The sequence below is a fragment of the Artibeus jamaicensis genome, unplaced genomic scaffold (assembly GCF_021234435.1).
Source record: "Artibeus jamaicensis isolate MK-2021 breed Jamaican fruit bat unplaced genomic scaffold, CSHL_Jam_final scaffold_537, whole genome shotgun sequence".
NCBI lineage: Eukaryota > Metazoa > Chordata > Mammalia > Chiroptera > Phyllostomidae > Artibeus > Artibeus jamaicensis.
In genome coordinates this window covers 31,091,053-31,113,392 of record NW_026522047.1, presented here as the reverse complement: position 1 = coordinate 31,113,392, position 22,340 = coordinate 31,091,053, and the positions used below count along the sequence as shown (strand labels likewise).

At 35.6% G+C, this 22,340-nt stretch overlaps 1 protein-coding gene across 5 annotated transcripts in view; it reads left to right on the top strand.

Moving 5' to 3' along the window:
• Positions 1 to 22,340, top strand: part of LOC119054886 (probable ATP-dependent RNA helicase DDX60) — a 100,440-nt gene that overhangs the window by 1,846 nt on the left and 76,254 nt on the right. For all 5 annotated transcript variants that reach the window (XM_053658356.1, XM_053658359.1, XM_053658357.1 and 2 more), the window contains exons 3-8: positions 13,849 to 13,958; positions 14,133 to 14,202; positions 14,806 to 14,995; positions 16,107 to 16,448; positions 18,152 to 18,268; positions 21,393 to 21,554. In XM_053658356.1, the coding sequence (XP_053514331.1) occupies positions 13,955 to 13,958; positions 14,133 to 14,202; positions 14,806 to 14,995; positions 16,107 to 16,448; positions 18,152 to 18,268; positions 21,393 to 21,554 (885 nt within the window). In that variant the 5' untranslated portion in view covers positions 13,849 to 13,954. The remainder of the gene's footprint in view (positions 1 to 13,848; positions 13,959 to 14,132; positions 14,203 to 14,805; positions 14,996 to 16,106; positions 16,449 to 18,151; positions 18,269 to 21,392; positions 21,555 to 22,340) is intronic.

The following is a 22,340-nucleotide window of genomic DNA, read 5'->3' as shown; positions in this document are numbered from 1 at the left end:
GTTGTTCTGAAAGCAAACATTTGCCTCTCTATTTTTCCCCTGCTATCACCTGAAATACCAAGATCTATTCATTCATTAGGAATTGTAAAATCATTATTCCATCTCCTTATGAGGTGGATTTCCTCCAGCTAATGAAAATTAACTTTCCATTTCCATTATTTGGAATACTAACCCAATGGTACGGTACTTATATGAAAGTCAGATTAACATCTTGATTTCAGAAATCCTTATTTTTTTAATTAAAAAATTTTTATTTATTAATTTTTTTTAGAGAGGTAAAGGGAGGGAAGAGGAGAGGGAGAGAAACATGGATGTGTGGTTGCCTGTGGAGCACCCACGGTGCTGGGGACCTGGCCCACAACCCAGGCATGTGCCCTGACTGGGAATCAAACCAGCAACCCTTTGGTTCTCAGGGGGGCGCTCAATCCACTGAGCCACACCAGCCAGGGTCTTCATTTTTGATATGTTATCTTTAGATACTATCTATAGACTTTCTGCTATGAGAAATGAGAAACTTATGATATATTCTTCTCTTTCTACTATTCATCCCTTTCTGAACTTCCCCATTTGGTTAATTAATGTTATTTTTATATCATCAGGGTTAATCATAATTTATAGTATTTTGAGACTTGAATTCTTATGATTTACTTCTACGTTGAGTCAAAAAATGGAACATCAGTAAATAGTAGTTACCAAATTATGCTTATGTACACATTATTCATTGTAGAAGCAATCTATATGTTTGGCTGAGAAATGTGATACTAGATCATTCGTGCTACTGTTTGAAATTGGTACTGTGAACCTAAAAATAACAGTGAGACGGAACAAGCATTTATGTAAGATAAATAGGAAGAGCTATTTGGGAAGAACTGATTCAGGTAGAGGCCCAAACAATGTTCTGATTAGGAGACAAAGGCAAGGGTATTTATAAGCAAAATAATTACATCAGTAGAAGAATGCCATTTCTGTTGGTGCAGATATATACCATAGTGGCCCCAATTCTAAACAATGTTTAAAATTTTTAGTCTGCTTTCTTGTTATCTTTGCAAAAGTTCTTTGGGACAAAGTGTTGCTTTCGACCCACTACTGAGGTCATTTTGCCTTGTTTTAACATTCCAGATGTTTGAGGCATGAGACGCACAAGGCAGTTTCTCTGGCATGGCAGCTCTGGTTCCATTGATAATTTTTTTAACATTTTTCCTCTTTTTGATCAAGATATTTCCTTGAAGGTATCACTGATCAACAAAAACAACAACAACCCCAGCAGTAATTAGTTATTATAAGTATCATTGGTTCTTTCTTGTCAGGTGGCTCCTTTTGGGTACGTCATGCTGTTGTTGGTCCCTCGTGACCAGGAAGGTTCATTTCTGGTGTTTCACATCCCATGTAGCAGAGAAAGTGGTTTTCTTTTTCCTAGGAAACTTAGGCCACATTTGAGCAACAAGACCACCACATAAAAGGAAGGCTTTTCAGTCATGTTTCTTTAAGGGCAAACATTTTCTGTGGTTTCTTGAGGTTTCTCATATGAAGTCTCATAGGCCTTAGTAGTCATTTCAAAACATTGAACAGCCTAAGTGATGTCTGTAACATTGAGTTATTGCCAACAAAATTTCATAACAGCAAACATTTCTATAATAACAAACAAAATGAAGAACAGATTTGAACTAGAAGGTAATACTTGAGGGCAGTTAGCTGAAGATATTAAAAAAACATGATGTATCACTGGGCACTGTACTTAATCATTGGCTTGTACCCATAATTTATTTAGTTCTATCTTTATTTTACCAAAGGTGTTTTTTTTAACTCTAAGCACAGCAAAGGCATTAATAACAGAGCACACCCCACCTTGCTTAGTAGACAAGATATGGTCAAGAGCAATATATTTTTGTCTATTATAACTAATGCAAAGAAATGTAAAGATTTTTCCTGGTTGATTATTACAGTGGTGATTATTGTAAACCTGCCCAAGGAAAAAGTAATTTTCCAAATCTGGTACCTTTATTGGAGTTCACATCACCAGGCATCAAACATCCTTAGCTATGTGTGTAACGAGTTGCCCATTTTGACCTGTGAAGTAGGTTAAAAATGATGCTCAATGTTGAGTTATTTTTCTAGTCAGAAATTAAGGGGGAAAAAGGAAATGATGCTTATTAAAGTATATGCTTAGCCTCTTATTATTTGTGAGATATTAAGGAATTGAAGTAAGGAAAAAGAGAAATATAAAAGAATAAATGATACAGGCCTAGTCTGGAATCTTGGGTTAGTTGTTCACAACAGATGTCATCAGCTTCATTTCCGAATAACTTAAAAATTTCATATCCTATATTGGCTGAGCAGTCAAATTAGGTGTAAAAGATTTATTTACATGGGGAAACATGCATCCAAGAGTCAACATCTCTAAATTCGGCCATACATGGATTAGTGAAGAGTACCTGAAATTTTAGAGGGATCAGACAGATACGAAAAGAAAAATGCTTTTTTTTTGATAAATGATTTAATTATGTTTACAAGAGTATAATTTAATAAATTGCTATAGGTTGTAGGTAACTTAAAAGAATTTTTTCTTATATTTGAAAGATAAAGATAAAACCAATAATATGACATATAAAAATCATAAAATTATATCTTTATCAGTTCATTCAATCCCATGTTATTAGTTCTTATTGATCTTGATCTTTTTGTTAGCAGTTTTATGAATCTAGTTTTTCCTTAGAGTTCTGTAAACCTTTATCCATTTCAGTGTTTTGTTTTTTAAAAAAATTTTTTTTCCCCCACAACCAGTCATGAGCCCTGACCAGGAATTGAACCAATAACTTTTCAGTTTGCAGGACACTGTCCAACCAATTGAGCTATACCAGCCAGGGCCAATGTTATGTTCTTAAAGTTACTAGGAACCTGCATTTTAGAGTACTTGTCAGGGTTTTCTTTTTTTAAATGAATCTTTGAAAATGGAATATATTTGTAAAAATATTTCCCTCCAGAGTATCAGTAAAAGAGCAATTGTCTGTACATAATAAAATACTTAAAATGGCCATGATTAAAAAATCTGGTGAGAGTTCATATTCATACATACTTAAATGATATACAATAATTAACTTAGTTATTCATTCCAAACTTAGTTTGACCATATATAATAAATTTTTTTGGATCTCTTTTACACACACCTTTTACAACTTCCACCAACCTTCCGCAATGTACACAAACCTTTTTCAAATTACGTACACATTTCATTTTTTGTCCTGTCATTTCCTTCCTTATAGTGAAATAGTATTTTTACTTTAGGACAAAATTACTTTCCTTTTGTTTTTCTTCACAAAAGGGGGAAAACACTCATGTACTTCATATCCTCCTTATCTCAAAATTGTATTCTCTTTCTCTCAACACAAGCACATTTTTGTGCTTTGTATTTCCTACTAATAAAAACATAATCCTATATTTTATATGCAGTCATTTAAAAATTACTTTTAGTAGTTTTGTAAAAAACCATAGCTCTTATACAAATTAATTTTTTTCTTCAAGGTTTTATTTATTTTTAGAGAGGGGGGAAGAGAGGGAGAGAAACATCAGTGTGTGGTTGCCTCTCGCGCGCCCCCTACTGGGGACCTGACCGGGACCACAACCCAAGCACTTTGCCCTGCCTGGGAATGGAACTGGCAACCCTTTGGTTTGCAGGGTGGCACTCAAGCCACTGAGCAACACCAGCCACAGCAACAAATCAATTTGGTAAAGGAACCTATATAGCAGTTTGTGTTTTAAAAAGGTGACTTTTTCCCCCTTCAATTTCTCTGGGAAATGATTTGCTTAGTTTCTTGTTGTTTACATTTTAAAGACATGATAAGTTTTATAACTTTCAGGGACAGAGAGAGACTGTAAGTTATTTAGCATTATTTATTTGACTATGCTTCTCTTATATTTTTACATACCAAATAAACTTAATTAACTTATTCCCCATTTTTATTTTTAGCTTTTAATATACTTTATTAATTATGCTATTACAGTTGTCCCACTTTTTTGCCTTCGACCCCCTCCACCCAGTCCACCCATTTCCTCCGACAATTCCCCTCTCACCCACTTAGTTCATGTCCATGGGCCATGCATATAAGTTCTTTGGCTTCTCAATTTCCTATACTGTTTATAACACCCCCCCCATTTTGTACCTAGTAATTTGTACTTCTTAATTCCTGCAAGTTTTCCCCCTTACCCCTCCTTACTGATAACCCTCCAAATGATCTCCATATCTATGATTTTGTTCTTGTTCTTATTTGCTTGTTTTTTGGGATTCAATTTTTGATAGTTGTACATTTATTACTATTTTAATGTTAATAGTTTTGATCTTCTTTTTCTTATATAATTCTTTTTAACACTTCATATACGAATAGCTGGTGATGGTGAACTCCTTTAGCTTTACCTTGTCTGGGGAGCACTTTATGTGCCCTTTCATTCTAAATGATCGCTCTGTTAGACAGAGTCATCGAGGTTGTGGTTCCTCACCTTTCATCACTTTGAGGACTTCTTGCTGGTCCCTTCTAAGCTGTAAAGTTCTTTTGAGAAAGTTCTTTTGATTACTTCTGTGAGAAATCACCTGACAGTCTAATGGGAACTGCTATCTGTTTTTCTCTTGCTGCTTTCAAGATTCTCTCTTTTATCTTTAACCTTTGACATTTTAATTATGGTGTGTCTTGGTGTGGTCGTCTGCCTCCATTTTGTTTGGGACTCTGTGCTTCCTGGAATTGTATGCCTACTTCCTTCACCAAATTAAGGAAGTTTTTTCTTTCATTATTTTTTTCAAATAAGTTTTCAATTTCCTGCTCTTCCTCTTCTCCTTCAGGCACCCCTATGATTTGGATGTTGATATGTTCGAAGGTGTCTCAGAGGCTCCTTATTCTATCCTCATTATTTTGAATTCTTTTTCTTGCTGTTCTGATTGAACACTTTTTTCTCCCTTATGTTCTAAATTGTTGATTTGATTATCAGCTTCATCCCCTCCACTGTTGGTTCTCTGAAGATTTTTCTTTATTTCACTTAATGTAACCTTTACTTCTGCTTGGGTCTTTTTTTATGCTGTTGAAGTACCCAGTGAGTTCCTTGAGCAACCTGATAAGCAATGTTTGAACTCTACATCTGATACTTTGTTTAGGTCTTTCTTTTTTTTTTTTATTCTTGTTCTATTCTTTCATTTTGACCATATTTTTTGTTTCCTCATTTTGTCAACCTGTCTGTGTTTGTTTCTGTGTATTAGGTGGAGCTGCTTTGACCCCCTGTCTTAGTAACATGGTCTATTGTAGAAAAGCACATCTGTAAATTGTATAGGGCGGAGCCTTAGGTAATTGCCAGAGTAGGGCAATCTGTGTCACCACTATGGTTCTGTGTGTGGCGAGGGTTGGGAGAGGGGACAGTGCTGCTGCCTGGCTTCTGGGGTTCTCCTTCAGAGGAAGCAGTCTCCCAGCACTTGTCCTGATGCCAGTCACTTCACTTTCTCCCCACATGCCACTGGTGCCCTTCCAGCTGTTGCTCTGGTGTTGAAGCCCAGGGAGAGTGAAAATCCTAAATCTCTTGCAGACCCTTTAAGAGGAGTTTCCTAAGAATCCCTCAGTTTCTTCTGCTGCCCTAACCTCCACTGGTTTTTACAGCCAGAAGTTGTGAGGACTTATCTTCCCAACGCTGGAACCCTGGGCTGGGTGGTCTGGGCTGGGGCTGGGATCCCTAGCTCCGAGGTTTCCCTCCTCATTTTTGTCTACCACACATGCAGCTGGGACTGCCGGTCCTGCCTCTCTGTGCCCCTCCACATCTCTGCCCCTCCTTCCTGTCTGGATGAATGTGGCTTCTTTAAGTCCTTGATTGTTGGACTTTCATACAGCTTGATTTTGTGACTATTATGGATGCTTGTTTTGTAGTCTAGCTATAATTTTTTCTGTCGTTTTTCATGGAGGTGAGGTGTGTTTACCTGTGCCTCCTTCTTTTAGTTTCCCCTTTTAATAAAGAGATATATTTTCTTTGAAATGTTTCAGAAGCCCTGTGGATTATCCCAGTTTTTCCTAGGTCAATAAGATTTAACTTAGAATATCTGGTCTTGAGAAGTTTCTCAAACATATCAAAAATTTTAAAACATTTGGTTAAATAAAATCAGAGGTCATTGTGGAACAATACTTAATGAAATAATAATATTCATTTTTTAAAAGTGACAATAAAAAATTTCAAAGACAAATACAGAATATTACAGTACATAGTTGTGAGCAAAATTCTTCTATTTTAATATTAAGAAGACTTGGTTTAGTTAAGCAATGAAAGATTGACTCTAAAAATACAGAAATCATTTATATAAAACATAATAAGTTCTTTAAAAATCTTCTTAAATAATATATCAATAGTACAGAAAAATTTTGTTCTTTTAGCAGAGAAATAGCATTAAGTTTTAGCTTTACATAAGCACACCATTGATATTAAAACCTAATTAAGAAAATAACCCTTACTCTAGGAAATTTAATTTTAGCCAGCTTAATTATAAGAGATAAATATTTGAAATAACCCGGACAGTTGCTATTTCTTAATTTATATGAGAGCTTAATTTCTCTAAGCCAGTTAAAGAGCCCTCTTTATAAATCAAGTTTATTCAATCTTGGGAGCCAGATATACATGTATAGAGAAGGAGATATATAAGCAGAGACCTGATAGTTGTAATTAAAAACATTTGTAGCCATGAGCCAGGGAAAATCTATTAACTTATAATAGCTGTAATAAGATAAGTTTATTCATTCAGGTGGCTAAGACTTGTAAGATTTGCATTTGTCCTTGAAAAACAATTTTTTAAGGGGACTGAAGGGGGGAGACTGCTCAGACCAGGGGACCTGTTAGCCACTTGTGTTTTCCTTCCTTCAGTTTGTTTAGGGTCAGGCAGTTGGGGACTGTGTTTACATTTCTGGGTATCTGACACTAGAAAGACCTTAAAAGCTACTGTGGCCTAAAAACTTTATTTGACTTCTAAGTTTTCCAAAATTTTAATCATAGAGTTAATGAAGTCTTTGAAATATCTTGTCAGGTTTTGGGTAGAAGAGTAAGAAATTTTATTGCACCTGATCAAATGGCCAAAGTTTCTTCTTAGGATTCTCTTAGGAAATTACTTTGTCTTTTAGAAATTTCTGAGTAATGACCAAAGAATACATTCCATTGTCTGGGAGAGGTTTGGATTTCTTATGATTTTTTCCTTCTTTTTATTGCAAACAACATAACAGACCTAGACAGAAAAAGGAAACAAAAGAGCAATGAAATGAGGACTGACCTCCTTCCCCCCTCAGGGCACTTCTTACAAGCCTGAGCCATGAAAAGTGTTTTTTCCTGAGCATCTGAGGAAAAAACACTATGCTCCCCCACATCCTGTCACCCCTGAGCATCCTGCAGCATGCTGGACCTCAGGGCAATCGCCTGCTTTGAGGAAAATGCCTCCTTTGAGCAGAAACCTCTCCCCGGAGAGAAAAACCTCTCTGGATCTCAGATAAAACATTTGACCTCAATCAGAAAAAGAGGGCATTTCAAACTTAAAAGGGCTTCACCGTCTGAGAACCTGCCGTCCAAGGAGGTGGTGAGCACAAAGCAGGCTGTGCAGATGCCACACCTGGCTCCCAGGGACACTGGACTCTGAAGGTGAGCTGACTGGAGTAGGTCCTGTTGATAGTCGCCAGAATACTTTTCAAAATTCGAACTATCATAGGTCCTCTTATTTTTCCTTTCTTTTTTATTTGATGTTTTAATTCAACTTTTTATTTGGAAATAATTGAAGATTCGCATGTTCTTGTAAGAAATAGTATAGAGAGATCCTGTGTGTCCTTTACCAAGTTATTCCAATGGTAATGTTACAGGAAAATGAAGCAACAGGACACTGAGGGATTCTGGAGTACGAGGTTTATTAATGTGCACGGGTCCAAAGGAGTCAGTCTCCAAATTCTGAGCCCTGAACAAAGGATTCTTGGGGTTTATACAGCCTACGGGGTCTTCCTGTCTATGTAGCAAAGTGGGATACAGAAGCGGAATGCAGTAATTAGTTCTATCTACGGGGCAGAAGCAGAGTACAAAGGCTAAATGTGAAAATTAGTTCTATCAGCGGGGGTGCTAGCCCCAGTCCTTGTGACTATCCTGCTGTTTGCTTTTCCCAGACGGCCTTGTCGCTCTCCCAGGGTGCCTGGGGTTTTGGGTGAGCAAAGGTCTTCATACCTTCCCACTTCAGTAACATAAGGTAAATCTACGACACAGCATCACCCAAGGATACTGGCACTGATACAGCCAAACTTGTGACTGGGGCCATCACCACAAGGACCCCTCACCCTCTGTTATAGCCCTTCCCCTCCCATCCAGCTCTCACCTCCTTAACCTCCTGCAATCACAAGTGTAGTTTCCATTTCTATAATTTTTCCATTTCAAGAATGTTACCTAAATGGAATCATACAGTTTGTATACTTTTGGGATTTTCTTTACTCATTAAAATTCTTTGGAGATTCACCTAGGTTGTTGTATATATATCAGTAGTTCAATTTTCTTGTTGAAGAATAATCCATGGTGTGAATATTAACAGTTTATTAAATCATTCACTTATTGGAAATTATCTGGGTTGTTTACAGTTTGGGGCAATTTGAAATAAATCTGCTATGCATATTTGTGTTCAGGATTTTGTGTTTCCATTCCAGTTGCTGGGTTATATGGCAGTAGCATGTTTAGTTTTTGAAAAAAACTGCCAAACTGTTTACCAGAGTGGCTGTACCATTTTGCACTCAAACCAGCAATGTAAGAGTGATCCAGTTTCTCCATATCCTCACCTGCATTTGGTGTTGCCACTATTTAAATTTTTCCCAGTTTTATCGAGAAATAGTTTACATACATTACTGTATCAGTTTAAGGCACATAGCATGATGGTTTGATTTATATATATTGTGAAGTGATTACTGAGAAAAATTCAGTTAACGTCTGCCTTCTCATAAAATATGCTTATTTTTCTTTATAGCTTCCTTTAATTCTTCTGGATTGTCCATAGTTTCACTGTTTCTTGATTTTTTCAACTTACTATCTCTTTAAATAAAATTATCATTTAAAATAGGTAGTTGGTGGAATTCATGACTTCTTACATGTCTAGTAAGATTATCTTTTGGACTCTTGTTGGGTTGCATGACTGGGCACAGAATTCTATTGTAAGTTCAAATTATTTTCCCCTGAGAACTTTAAAAACATTATTTTGTCAAAACACCCAATAATACTGCTCATTTAAATGAGTTGCAACTGTGTGCGTGGTACTATTTTCATTAATTTGTATCTATCAGCGTATATATTAAATAGCTTGAAATGCCAACCAGAGGAGAGTATTACTACTCCCCATCCCAATCCCAATTTTACTGATGAGCAAACTGAGACATAGAGAAAGTAAATAGCTTGCCTCAGGTTATAAACACTTCAGAACCGGGGTTAAAACCGAGGGGGTCTGCCACCAGTTCCCACGCACTGAACCACTGCACGTACGGTCTGTCTGACTTGGAGTCCTTATGGCTCCGCTTTGTCTTTTTCTTTGTTCTTGGAGCTCTGCAATGAGCTGGGTCTATGCATGGTTTTCTCTTTTGTCTTTATTTACGCTCAGAATTTGTAAAAATCTTTTTAATCTAAAAATGTATCTTTTTCTTTAACTTTGGTTTTAGTATTATATCATTTCATTATATTTTCTATTGTTTTTATCCTCAGCCCATTTTGGAATCTTAGTTCTACTGGAATTACTATGAGGTGTATTTACAACTTTTTGATTTAGTCTTTTAAAAAAGTTTATTTATTTATTTTTAGAGAGAGGAGATGGGAGGGAGAGAAACATTGATATGTGGGAAAAATATCAATCACTTGCCTCTTACACATCCCCAGCTGGGCGCCTGACTGGCAAGCCAGGCAGGCACCCTGACTGGGAATTGAACTGGAGACCCTTTGGTTCACAGGCCAGTGCTCAACCCACTGAGCCACACCAGCCTGGGCTGACTTATTCTTTATATTTCTTAACATTTTTTCTTTTTATTTTTGCTTTTTCTTGTGTCCTCTGAGAAATTTTCTAGATCTTTAACCCCTAGATTACTAACTTAAGATTTCAGCATGTCCATTTTTTATTGTTCTTTGTATGAATTTTTCTAAAATTATGTTTTTTATGAGCATTTACTTTTTTTTGCTGTAATCATTTTTTTAATTAGATATCATTGTGACTATGGAGAACTTTCATTAGAAGTGTTTAAAGGACTATTTTGTCCTTGAATCATTTATTCATCTGGCTTCTTATTTCCCTCCCCTCAAGTGATTCTAATTTTTTAAAATTTTATTTACTTATTTTTCAAGTACAGTTTTCTATTTCTCCCATCCCAGCCCACCCCGCCCTGTGCTCCCCACCTCCCTCCCATTTCCACCCCCCTTAGTTATTGTCCCTGTGTCCTTCATACTTGTTCCTCCAAATCCCTCCCCCTTTTTCCCCTTAAATTCCCTTCCCTCTCCCCTCTGGTCACTGTCCCCCTATTCTCTATTTCAGTGTCTTTTGTTTTTATTCTGCTTGCTTGTTTGTTTTGTTGTTTAGCTTCCTGTTAAAGGTGAGATCATATGGTATTTGTCTTTCAACACCTGGCCTATTTCACTCAGCATAATGCTTTCCAGTTCCATCCATGTTGTTGCAAAGGGCAGTAGCTCCTTCTTTCTCTCTGCTGCATAGAATTCCATTGTGTGTATGTACCACAATTTTTTGATCCATTCATGTACTGATGGGCACCTAGGTTGCTTCCAACTCTTGGCTATTGTACATTGTGCTGCTATGAACATTGTGGTGCATAGGTTCTTCGAAATTGATGTTTTAGGATTCTTAGGATATAACCAACCCAATTAAAAAGTGGGAAAAGGACTTGAATAGACACTTCTCCAAGGAGGACATACAGAGGATCCAGAGACACATGAAAAGATGCTCAGTATTGCTAGCCATCAGAGAGATGCAAATTAAAACCACAATGAGATATCACTTTACACTGGTCAGGATGGCTATAATAAACAAAGCAACAAACAACAAATGTTGGAGAGGGTGTGGGGAAAAGGGGACCTTAGTTCACTGTTGGTGGGATTGCAGGCTGGTGCAACCATTATGGAAAACAGTATGGGATTTTCTCAGAAAAATAAAAATCGACCTGCCTTTTAACCCAGTGATTCTAATTTTTTAATACATATTTACTTAGTGATTATGATGGTGGGTAGCTGGTTTTATTTTCCCCATTATGCTTCTTCATTAAATGAGAGTGAGTTGGACATATGTAAATTCTGTGTAAATGGTAAGGAAGATGTGACTTTGGGGTAATTTGAGTGAGGAAAGTGGCCCGTGGGATACACAAGAAGAGAGAGAGTAGGCAGGAGACTCTAGAACATCTTAATCATCAAAGTAATGAGAGTTTCATCCTGCCACTATGGCCATTTTGGAAAAGTTATATATATATTGTCCAACAGCCACACATGTTTCATTCATAACTTCTTTAATTTAAAGTCTATTATTTCTCTCAATTTATATGTATTGTCTTAGCAAATGAAGTTGCTAAGATTCATTACTTTGGAGCTAACTATTCAATAAATGAACTATTAGAGACCTATTTTTTCCTAGGAGTACCATAAAATATTCCTGAGCCCTTACGTTCACTGTGAATATTTGGGGACCTATGAATGAACTTATTTCATCTTGTAGAATCTGACACTATCCTTTCTGATGATTTCCCTTCTATAACATATTTGGGATTAATTTTCTTTTGTCTACTTGGTTCTCACTGACCCACTGTTTCCATTTGAGCAAAGTACCACTTGGAGAACTGAAGACAGTATGGCTAATGTGCAATTAGTGAGATTGAGGATCACATGAAATGGATGGCAGAGGGTGTTCAGGAAGATACCAGAACTTAAATCCAAGGCAAAAGATTCTTAGAATCTGGGCCATACCTAATTTTCATCTACAATCCAGTTACCCTGTGTTATGCCAGGCAGAATGACCTGTGGAGGCTCAAACTTGTCATGCTCTGAGTATGAAATCAGTGTTGTTTTGTTTCCTCAGATGCAATCTTCTATATCTCTCACCTTTCCCAACAGGCTGAAATTCTTCATCATTTTTTCAGTGTGTCCTTGAAACCTCAGAACATAGGATCCTGACCCCTCCAGTTGATTGAAATGCTCTTTTCCAATCCTCTGATGGCTTCTTGTGCCATTTCTGCCTGATCACTCAGCACATTGTACTGTTGGATATAATTCTCTTTAAACCCTTACCAGGTTGACAGGTAAAGGAGACCATATTTCATGCATCTTGAATATATTGCAGGTACAATGCTTGGTAAGGAGTAGATGCTCTATATAGAGCTTTAAAAAAAGATGGAATAACTTGGTGAGTCAGAGACCAACCTTCTGCTCCTGCCTCTGTTGTCTCCTGAACATCCCAGCCCTTACTCATTGCTTCTTTCTTCAAACTTACTCATTTTTACGGCCATATACTTCCTTGCATTATTAGTTTAACATCTGATATCATGTGTACCACCATTCTATGTTCCTTAATGTCATGTAGTATCTATCCATCAAGTTTCACAGCCCTAACACACTGTATGCATATTTGAAAAATGCCTCAATATTTGTTTCCTCTGACAAAAAGCCCAAGTGCATTTTCTTTGGCTACTTTCACAGTTTTCTCAGCTGCCTTTAGAGACTCTTCCTGCTCTCTCGACATTTATTAGGTATTAGTGATCTGCAGAACTGGATTTTCGGTCCTTTTGTTTTCTTCCATGATGCTGTTTCTTTCTCTTCAAGCAAGCTCATCTATGCCTCTGACCTCACTTATCAAAGTACTCAGGTTACCCACATATTCAGGTCTATCCCAGATCTTGTGTTTGACTTCTAGAACTGTCTATTTAATTGCTTCCGTGACATATCTGTGGCAAGTTTCAAAAGCAAGTCAAACTCAGGTTCACGACAAATGAACTCCTGATCTTTCCCTCAAATGTGGCCTTGTTCTAAGGTTTCCTGCCTAGGGGAGATGGCCTGGTTATGTATCCTGTTGCATCAGGTAGAACACTGGGGAGTTATCCATGACAACCCTTGCATAGCCCTCTTCTCCATCCATATCTGATTCATTACCAGTTCATATCAAGCTCATCTTCTAAATACTTAATATCAGTATGTGCTTCAAACTACAATCAAACTGTTGTCATCACTCTTCTAAACAATGGCTTTCTCTCTACCAACTGGCTCTTTGCTTCCATCCTACCTATTCTCTGTGCTGTAGCCAGTGTAACCTTTCAAAATGCAAAGCCAATCATAATACTAACCTTCTTAAAAATCTATCAGTAGATTTTAGGATTAAAGACACTCCCTCAAAGGCTTTGAGTGCCCTTATATTCCTGTAGTCCTCTCTAGCACGGTTGGCTTTTCCTTCACTCTCTCCGCTCCAGCCTGCTTCTTTTCAGTATCTAGTTCCATCCACACTCTTTCATGCTGAGGGGCTTTTGCACATGGTATTCTGGTATTCTCTTTGCCTGCCCTCTCACCATGCTTGATTAATTCTTATTTCAGCCTTCAGAAGTCAGCCTAAGCAATACTTCTTTGGGGAAGCTTCCGCTGACCTCTTTAACTTTCTCACATTTTTAACTTCCCATTCTTTAGATGGCTGTTAGATTGTTAATTGTCTTTCCTAAGGGATTTTAAGCTTCATGAGAACTGACAGGGTGTTGACTTGTGTATGTTCTTGTATTCCCAGTGCTGTATGTTTTGTTTAATACACAATAGTCATTCCATATTATTTGTTCGTGGAATAAATTTGTAATTTTTATTTTCTTTTTGTAGGTCTGCCATTTTAATTAGTAACTGCCACTTAGAGGTACCCAAGTAGAGGACATTTGCTATACTTAATATTTTATCATTCAGGTTGGAGGCACAGGAAGCAGCAAGAATGGGTAATTTTCAACTTGAAATATTCATAATTTTAAAATAGTGATTCTGAATGCTATACAGTTTTAATAGAATTAAATAACTTTATTACTGTTTCTTTTTTCAATAGTAAGTAAATGATAGCTCTTTTTAAACAGATAGTTTGAAAATAACCCATTTTCTTTCTCTCTTTTTTTTAGGTTTCGAAGAACATACAGAGTTTTTAAAGGAAATGTCAGAGTTAATTTTGAATGAAATGCCAAAAGCTGAGTGAGTAATGTTGTAGTAATAAAAAGACGGAAAATTCTATATTATATTCCTGTATATCTTTTTGATTTTAAAGAGACATCTCTTTACCTATATCATCATCTATCTTGGTATATATTATAGTATATTTTATGTATGTAGTTATATATGTGATTATTTAATACAGAACCTTCAGAGTTGTTCGATGGTGAATAGAAACAGGTTTTTCTTGCCTTCTCTATTTACATCTGTCAATGAACTCTTGTTAGTATTTTTTTTTAATAAACTCATTGTTATAAAGGGACGAGATTGGTTAGGAAGGAAGGAAATGTAATACAGGTCTCTATTTAGGATATGGATGTTCATTCTTGAGGCTAATCCAGATTTTGCCATATGGTTTACCTAATTTTCCCTATCACTTGGAGCCTGAGTGGGACTGATCCTGCCTTCTTTTTATAAAAGATAGTCATACATATGGATATATTTTAAAAGTCTTAGCATGGAATCTGACATAAAATACTCAGTAAGCTTAGCGGTGGATGATAGTGATAATAATAATAAGACTGCTACCTTTTCTGGACCCAATTTAATTTATATGAAATTTTTGTTTGACTGTTTTCATTTTAGATATTCCAGTATATTCAATGATTTTGTGGAATCTGATTTTTTTCTGATTGATGGAGATTCATTACTTGTCACATGCATATGTGAAAAATCGTTAAAACAGGGGCAGGATCTCCACTTCTTCTATCTGGTTGAACGCTACCTTGTGGATCTCATTAATAAAGGAGGACAGTTTGCCATAGTTTTCTTCAAGGTACTGTGTAACAGATGAGTTATTTTCTATGATTTAGAAACTAAAACTAAAATTTATTATATTATAAAGGGTTTTTATTATTGAAATATATCTATAACTGTTTAGAAAATTTTAAAGGAAGAACAAAACACAACTACTCAGCAAAAATTCCAGTATTGAGAATTACATTTAAGATTATTCTCTATTCACAATAATGGGACTTTAATATAAGAACACACAGGGTCAGAAAAAGGATGAGAAATCTCCTGAGCGGTGGTCTAATTGGTCTCTGGGTTCCAGTCTTCCAAACTCTGTCTTCAAAACTCAGCAGACAACTAATTTGATTCCAGAAGAATGTCAAACTCACTAATGCTGCTTCTTTATTATTTGCTCTATGGCAAATACCTCCAAGTGAATATATTTAGTCTGCTTCTTTAAAATTAAGAATTTAGTTAATAAAATTTTAGCAATTTCGAATACTGATGTGTATCACCACTACCACCCTTTCCTCATCCTATCCCTGAAGGTAACCATCATGTTACTGGATTTTGGTGTATGTCTGTTCAGTCAGTGTGCAATCCACATTATTGTTAGATTTTTTGAACATTGCCGACTGCTTGCAAGCAGTGTTTTGAATAAAGAGCCAGGGTTCTAGCCTAATGCTTACAGTTAGTTTATTTCACCCAGTTTGGTCTGTTGAGAAAAACCTGTGCTGTTGCAGGCAGGTCACAGTGACCTGGGACAGTCCTCTTAGACAAAGCAACCGGCTGCTGCTTCCTTTTCCTGGATGCATCTCTGCTTTGAGGTATTTTTGTGTCATTTTTTTCCTCTCTGAAATGGTGGTGGAGAGGAGAATTAGTGTGGAAAGAGAAGGTGAGATAAATCCTGAGTATTGTGTGCCTCTTTACGAGGGATATATATGTATTAAAATCCAAGTGGTGGTTTATGGCAGGTGTTTGTGAAATGACAGTCAAGGTTTCAAGGTCTGTTCTCTGTGAATAGACCTTGAAACATAACAGAAGTGTGTTGGAATTGATTCCTTCAATGACTTTAATGATACGTGTTAATTAACTAAACTAGAAAATTACTAAATAACAATTTAAAAAATAATGATTTTCCTCCTCCCACACAGGATGCTGAGTATGCATATTTCGACTTCCCTGAACTTCTTTCTTTGAGAACAGCCTTAATTCTTCATCTTCAGCATAATAACACCATTGATGTTCGAACAACATTTTCTGGATGTTTATCAAAAGAATGGGAAACTTTCTTGAAAGAGAGTTGCCCATATTTCCTGATAGTTGCAGATGAAGGCTTGAATCATCTACAAACACAGCTTTTCAACTTTTTAATCATTCAGTCTTGGGCAATGAAGGTCAATGCTGTGCTCTCCTCAGGGCAAGCGTCTGATATTCTTCGACTGTATGCGTATTTTATGCCAAGCAAGCACAGTAACCGAGTGTTTTTCAAGGAGGTAATTTATATCAAAAAGACAAATTTCTTCTAGACTTTTACAAAGTTTTCTAAATTACTTGACTCAGTTCTATTTTTTACCTCTTCTATGGAAATTGTCATAGCTTTAACAGAGATGCATAGAATATTAATAACACTAATCCAAATGCACTTATTGAGTCACTTATTGAGCACTTACTGTCAAAACAATAGCACTTGGTTCTTCCTATGAGTCATTTCATTTGGCATTCACCACAGTCCTCTGAAGTAGGTGTTAGTATCATCTGGGTTTTGCAGATAAGGAAATTGATACTTGAATAAGCAATTGCTTATCATCAACACCAAATTAATAAAAGTTTGGATTTGAAAAGAGGCAGTCTGACTCCAGCCTTTACTTGTTAAACTACTGTGCAGTGTGCTGTGTTTGAATTAATGAGAGTCAGAAAGGCATTAAATTGGAGGCAGAAGTTATGCCTGTGTCACTGAGACATACTAATGATAGTTAAACATGTAGCTTTCAGTAAGAAAACCATGGAGAAGGTTGATAAAGAAGGAACATAACTGAAATAAGTCTATTTCTTGATACTAAATCTAATACAATTTAAAAGTATTTAGAATTGTAATTCCACGATCTTATTGTTTGGTTGTATTGGAATATTTGACACTTATTATATTGAACTTTTGGGAGTCAAAAGTACATCCTGAGTTTATAAATGAATCTAATTTCTGCTTAATGTTTACTACTTACAGTGAAATCTGTATATGAAGATAATTCTATGTGATTTTTGAATCAGTTAACATTTTTCGCTGTTTGAAAATAGTGTGACCTGTCCCTCATGGTTTTACAGACATCCAGATGGTTGTCATAGAGCAAGATAAGGTCGTTTATTTTGCTTTAGTTAGAGCTCCAGTCATTCAACTCCAGTTGCATACTGTGAGCAGAACAGTCCTGCGATTGGTTTCCACACTGGGAGGAGGTACCGTCATTAACTGACCTTATTTCATTTTGGTAGGGCAGTTTCTGAATCTGAGTCTGAAGAGCACCTACAAACATTCTTCTCAATCTCTCCTTAAAAGTGATTTTTTAATGGAGGATTTTATCTTTGATAAGATCATTTATTTTGCAAGTCATTAAATAGTCACCTTAAATAGATTATTTTTTTAATCAACTTGAGGACTGTGTGATATGCAAGTAAAAGTCCAATTTTTGTTGCTAAGGGCTGTCACTGAATGATAGGTACCTGGGAGGAGGTTATGCTATTTTCCTTTTTATGTATATGTTTGAAATTTTTTATAATAAAATATAATGCATTAAATGATACAATGATTCTTTTTGAAATGTTGGAAGTGTAAAATTTGATTATGGTAATGGTTGCACAACTCTGTAAATTTGCCTAAACATAAGAATTATACCCTTAAAGTGAGTAATTTTTATGTTATAATAATTGTACCTTTATAAAGTTTTAAAAATTAAATGCACTAAATTCATTTGGCAAAGACAAAATAGCACTGACTGGCAGGCTTTAAATGCATAGCTGATGATGTATAATTATACTAGTGTAATTTTTTTGCTATATATATAGCAATATATTATATTCAATATATTGTCTTCAATATCTTCAATATACCTATAATATATTATCTCCAATATCTGATTTTTCTGTATTAGAAATTAATTACTAATTTTATTTAAGACAGTTCACGTGACTTGTCTTCTTTTTACAGAATAAACAGCAGATTGAGAATGCTTATAAAGCCCTGAATAAACAGTTGAAAGAATGTAGAGTTCTTGCATTCAAACCTCTTTTTGGAAATTTAATATGGGACAATATGATGGAAGAGGTACTGAAACTTATTTTTTTAAAAAACTTTTTATTTGAACTAATTTTTAATTATAAAAAACTTTCCTATATACCTCTCATGCAGCTTCCTCTAATGTTTACATCTTATATAACCATACTACATGGAGCAAAACCAGAAAATTAACATCAGAATAATTCTATGATTAAGCTTCAGACCTTCTTTGAATTTCACTTATTTTTCCACTGATATCTTCTTTCCATTCTAGATTCTATCCAGAGTCCCACATCCATTTACTCAGCTACTTCTCTCTATTCTCCTCCAGTCTGTGACAGTTTCTGTTTCCTTGTCTGACACGACCCTGACATTTTAGAAAAGTATTGATCAGTTATTTTGTTAGTATCCCTCAATTTGGGCTTATCTGATGCTTTCTCATGATTGGAATGAGGTTATGTATTTTCATCAGACCTGCCACTGAATTGCTGTTGTGTCCTCTGCTCATTACGTTTGGCTTAACCCTGGTTAAGCTGGTGCCCTCCAGCTTTCTCCACTGCAAAGGCACACTTTGCTGACTGTGCAAATCCTGTCTCTTCTCAAACTTTTGCCAATTAATTTTAGAACCCACCGATGGACTTTGTCTACAACAGTTATTACTGAAGTTTTTACCTGTGGTTATTCTCTATTTCACTCTACATTTATTCTTTAGGAGTCTACTGTGAGGGAGAGGTCTTCTAGCTCTACCATTGACTGGTTCATTTATATCAGTATGGATTAATGGGTATATATTTTATACTATAGATTCAAGTCCAATAGTATAATAATTTTGGTGCTCAAATTGTTCCAGGATGGAGTGTTAGAAACTCCTTCAAGGTTGTACTGGCATGCTTGGACAAGCTGCCCCTCTGCTTTGTTTCCATAAACTACCTTATAGAGGTATTTATCTTCAATTTGTTCAACAGTGCCTCGTTTTTTGAGCACTGTCTTATTTTTTGAAACCATAACATGTTCTAATCTCATCCTATATTTTCTCTGTCCCAGCCCTAAAACCAACCACTTCTCCAAGCAGTTCTGGTTGCTTTTATTGGAAATGGCATTTAGAAGCCAAGATCTGGGAATGATGTTTGTTCATTGTTACTGGGGTGTCATTGCTGCTAGGACTTTTTAGCAGACAGAACAAGGAAATATATCCATGTATACTAACTCATGTGTATGTATACACCTATTTTTATCTATCTATCTACCAATCTATCTATTTTCTCTCACATCTGTCATATCATATATTCATACTGATATTTTTATTCCAGTTCAAATCCATATAGTTCATTGTACCCTTGCCCTTTCTTTATTTGTAATTGTAATTGTGAGAAATCCAGCTCCCTTTACCTATAATATATGTACTTATTTTTTCAAATTGTAGTGTAAACATAAAGTGGTTTTAGAATTGCTAAGCATATCTCATGAGAAACATTCACTAAGTGGGTTACAGGGTTTATGTGCAATTCTTTTAATATGTAGTCATAGAAAATGTTAAAATATTGTTTCCAATGTTATTTATGTTAGGTCCTCTTTTGTCCACCTCCTTTAGTGTGACTGTGTTTATTCATTATTAATAGAGTTAGTTTTTTGGTTTCAGTTTGTATTTCATTTTGGGTCCCTCCCACCCATATCCCAGTTATTTTAATTACATTTATTCTGGGAGTGGGGTATGTGAAAGTTATATGAAACATTACTATGATTTTAAGAATTGGATGGATACAAAAGGATACATTTAAAGAAGTAGCACTTTATTCTTATCTTTGCTACTCTAGGCATGTTCTATAATGAATTAAATTCATTTCCTAAAATGAATTTAGGAACTTCCCCTTTCCTAAATACTTTTTGTAGGTTCCTTGTCCCTTTCATCTCAAGTTTTCAACATTTTTGGGAAGTTGATTACCACATACTCTATTGTTTACAGCTACATGGAAATCCCACAAAATGTTGTATCTGTATGTGTGTATGATAGAATTCTGAAAAGTGCATAATATGATTGGAAAGATATAAGAATTTCCTGTAATACAATACCTCACATTAGAACATAGGGTGACTTAAATTTCATCTATGGAAGTGCAATATCCAGGTTTCAGTGTGTTGTTGTTTTTCCCTCTGAAAACTTTCATATTCATTATACCATGAGCACCCCTTCGAGGCAGAAACTCACATTTTTTAATGTATCCTTTCAATGTGTTCTGTGTATTCTTATACAATGGAGAGCATATCATATATACCCCTTTTCACTTTCTAAATGAATATTATTATTTAAAAAACATTTTCTAATTCTCAAAATTTTTCACAATTTTTATTTTTACTGGATGCATAATATTTTCCTAATGATAGACATTTGAATTGTTTGAAAATTGGCTTTGACAAATAACCCTGTGGTGAATATCTTGGTGCATAAATCATGGGACACATGTTAATATTGTTCACCTAACTTAGATTCAGAACGTAAGTAGGCAGACAAAAAGTATCACCATATTTAATGATAATCATAAGTATTACCAGACAGCTTTGCAAGAATTCAGGACCTATTTGTACTCTCATTAGCAAAATATGAAAGAAAACAACGTCACACTTCATTGCTATTATCATTAAAATATACTTTGCTAACTTGAAAGTAAAAGTTAAAATATCTAATTGTTCTTTTTATTACCAAAGAGGCTGAACATTTTTCTTTTGTTGCATTTGTTTCTTTTGTGCATTATCTATTCATGCCTCATTAAAGGCTTATATGTTTTTGTATTGATTTATAAGAGCTCTTTACATATTTAAGTTTTTAAGGCCTTTACTAAAGTATTTGTTTGAATATTCTCATATAAAAAAGTTTATCATTTTTAACAGCAACATTTATAGTTTTATGTGGTCACATCTTTTCTGTATCATTTCTTTTAGTGAGATCACATGAATAAAAATATTTTTCAAAATTTATTTGTCCTTAGAGAGGGAAAGGGAGGGAGGGAAAGAAACATCAGTGGAGACCTGGCCTGCAACCCAGGCATGTGCCCTGACTGGGAACCAAACCTTTGGTTTGCAGGCTGGCACTCAATCCACTGAGCCACACCAACCAGGGCTGAATAAAAATATTTTTGTAAATATCATGACATTTTACAATTTCCTTCTGTGACAGGCACGGGAAACTATCTCTCTGCTTAAGCAGCTCTGGCCAGAAGGATCTGACATTCGGCGTGTTCTTTGTGTTATTTCATGCTCATTGTCTTTGAGAATGCACCACCATTTCCTAGAAAATAGAAAGAAGACTACCTCTTGTCAGGAAACTAACATCCAACAGGTATGATTGTTATAACTTTACTGTAAGATATCATTGTTCTCAAATGTAGAAATTTCATTGATTTTATTTGCTGTTTCTTCCATTCATTTGAATAAATGAATGAATCTTCATTTATTTCCCCAATTTATTTATATAAACTTTCTAAAACAGGGAAAATCTAGAATTTATTTATAAAAAGCACCTGTTGTGCTGTGATAAGATTTAGCATTTTAGTATGCAGATGTTTCCTTTAGTCTGCATTTAGTCGAATTTGTGCGACCATCCAGAGGAGGGGGAAATGAGAAAGGAAATTAGCAGTCGGAGAGTTCTTATAATGTTAACAATGTTCTTGGTTCTTTATATGCCTCATGCTATTAAATTCTCACAACAACATTTCAAGGGAGGTATTGTTATCCCTATTTCACATATAAAAATGCTGAGGTTCAGAGAGTCCAGGTAGCATTCCTCTAACCAAAGATATTAAGGAGCAGTGTGGATTAAATCTCTGTCTGTCTTGCCCAAGTTCCACAACACCAAATTGTATTTTGAAAGAATGTTTCTGCTGTGGTGTCTCAGTGCCATCCTGGCTGGACAGAAAGTAAAAGTTTTAACCTTTTGGTGGTTGGTAGAGTTCGTTAAGAATATGTTGACCAGTGTGGGTTTGCTCTCAAGTAAATAGTTATCCCTGTATGTTTGTACACACACCCAGACACACACTCTCAGGCACATGTGTTTGTAAATAGACTATTTTTGTACTACTGGAATGCTGGGGGATCCTTGATTAAAGATTCAGATTGAAGAAAAATG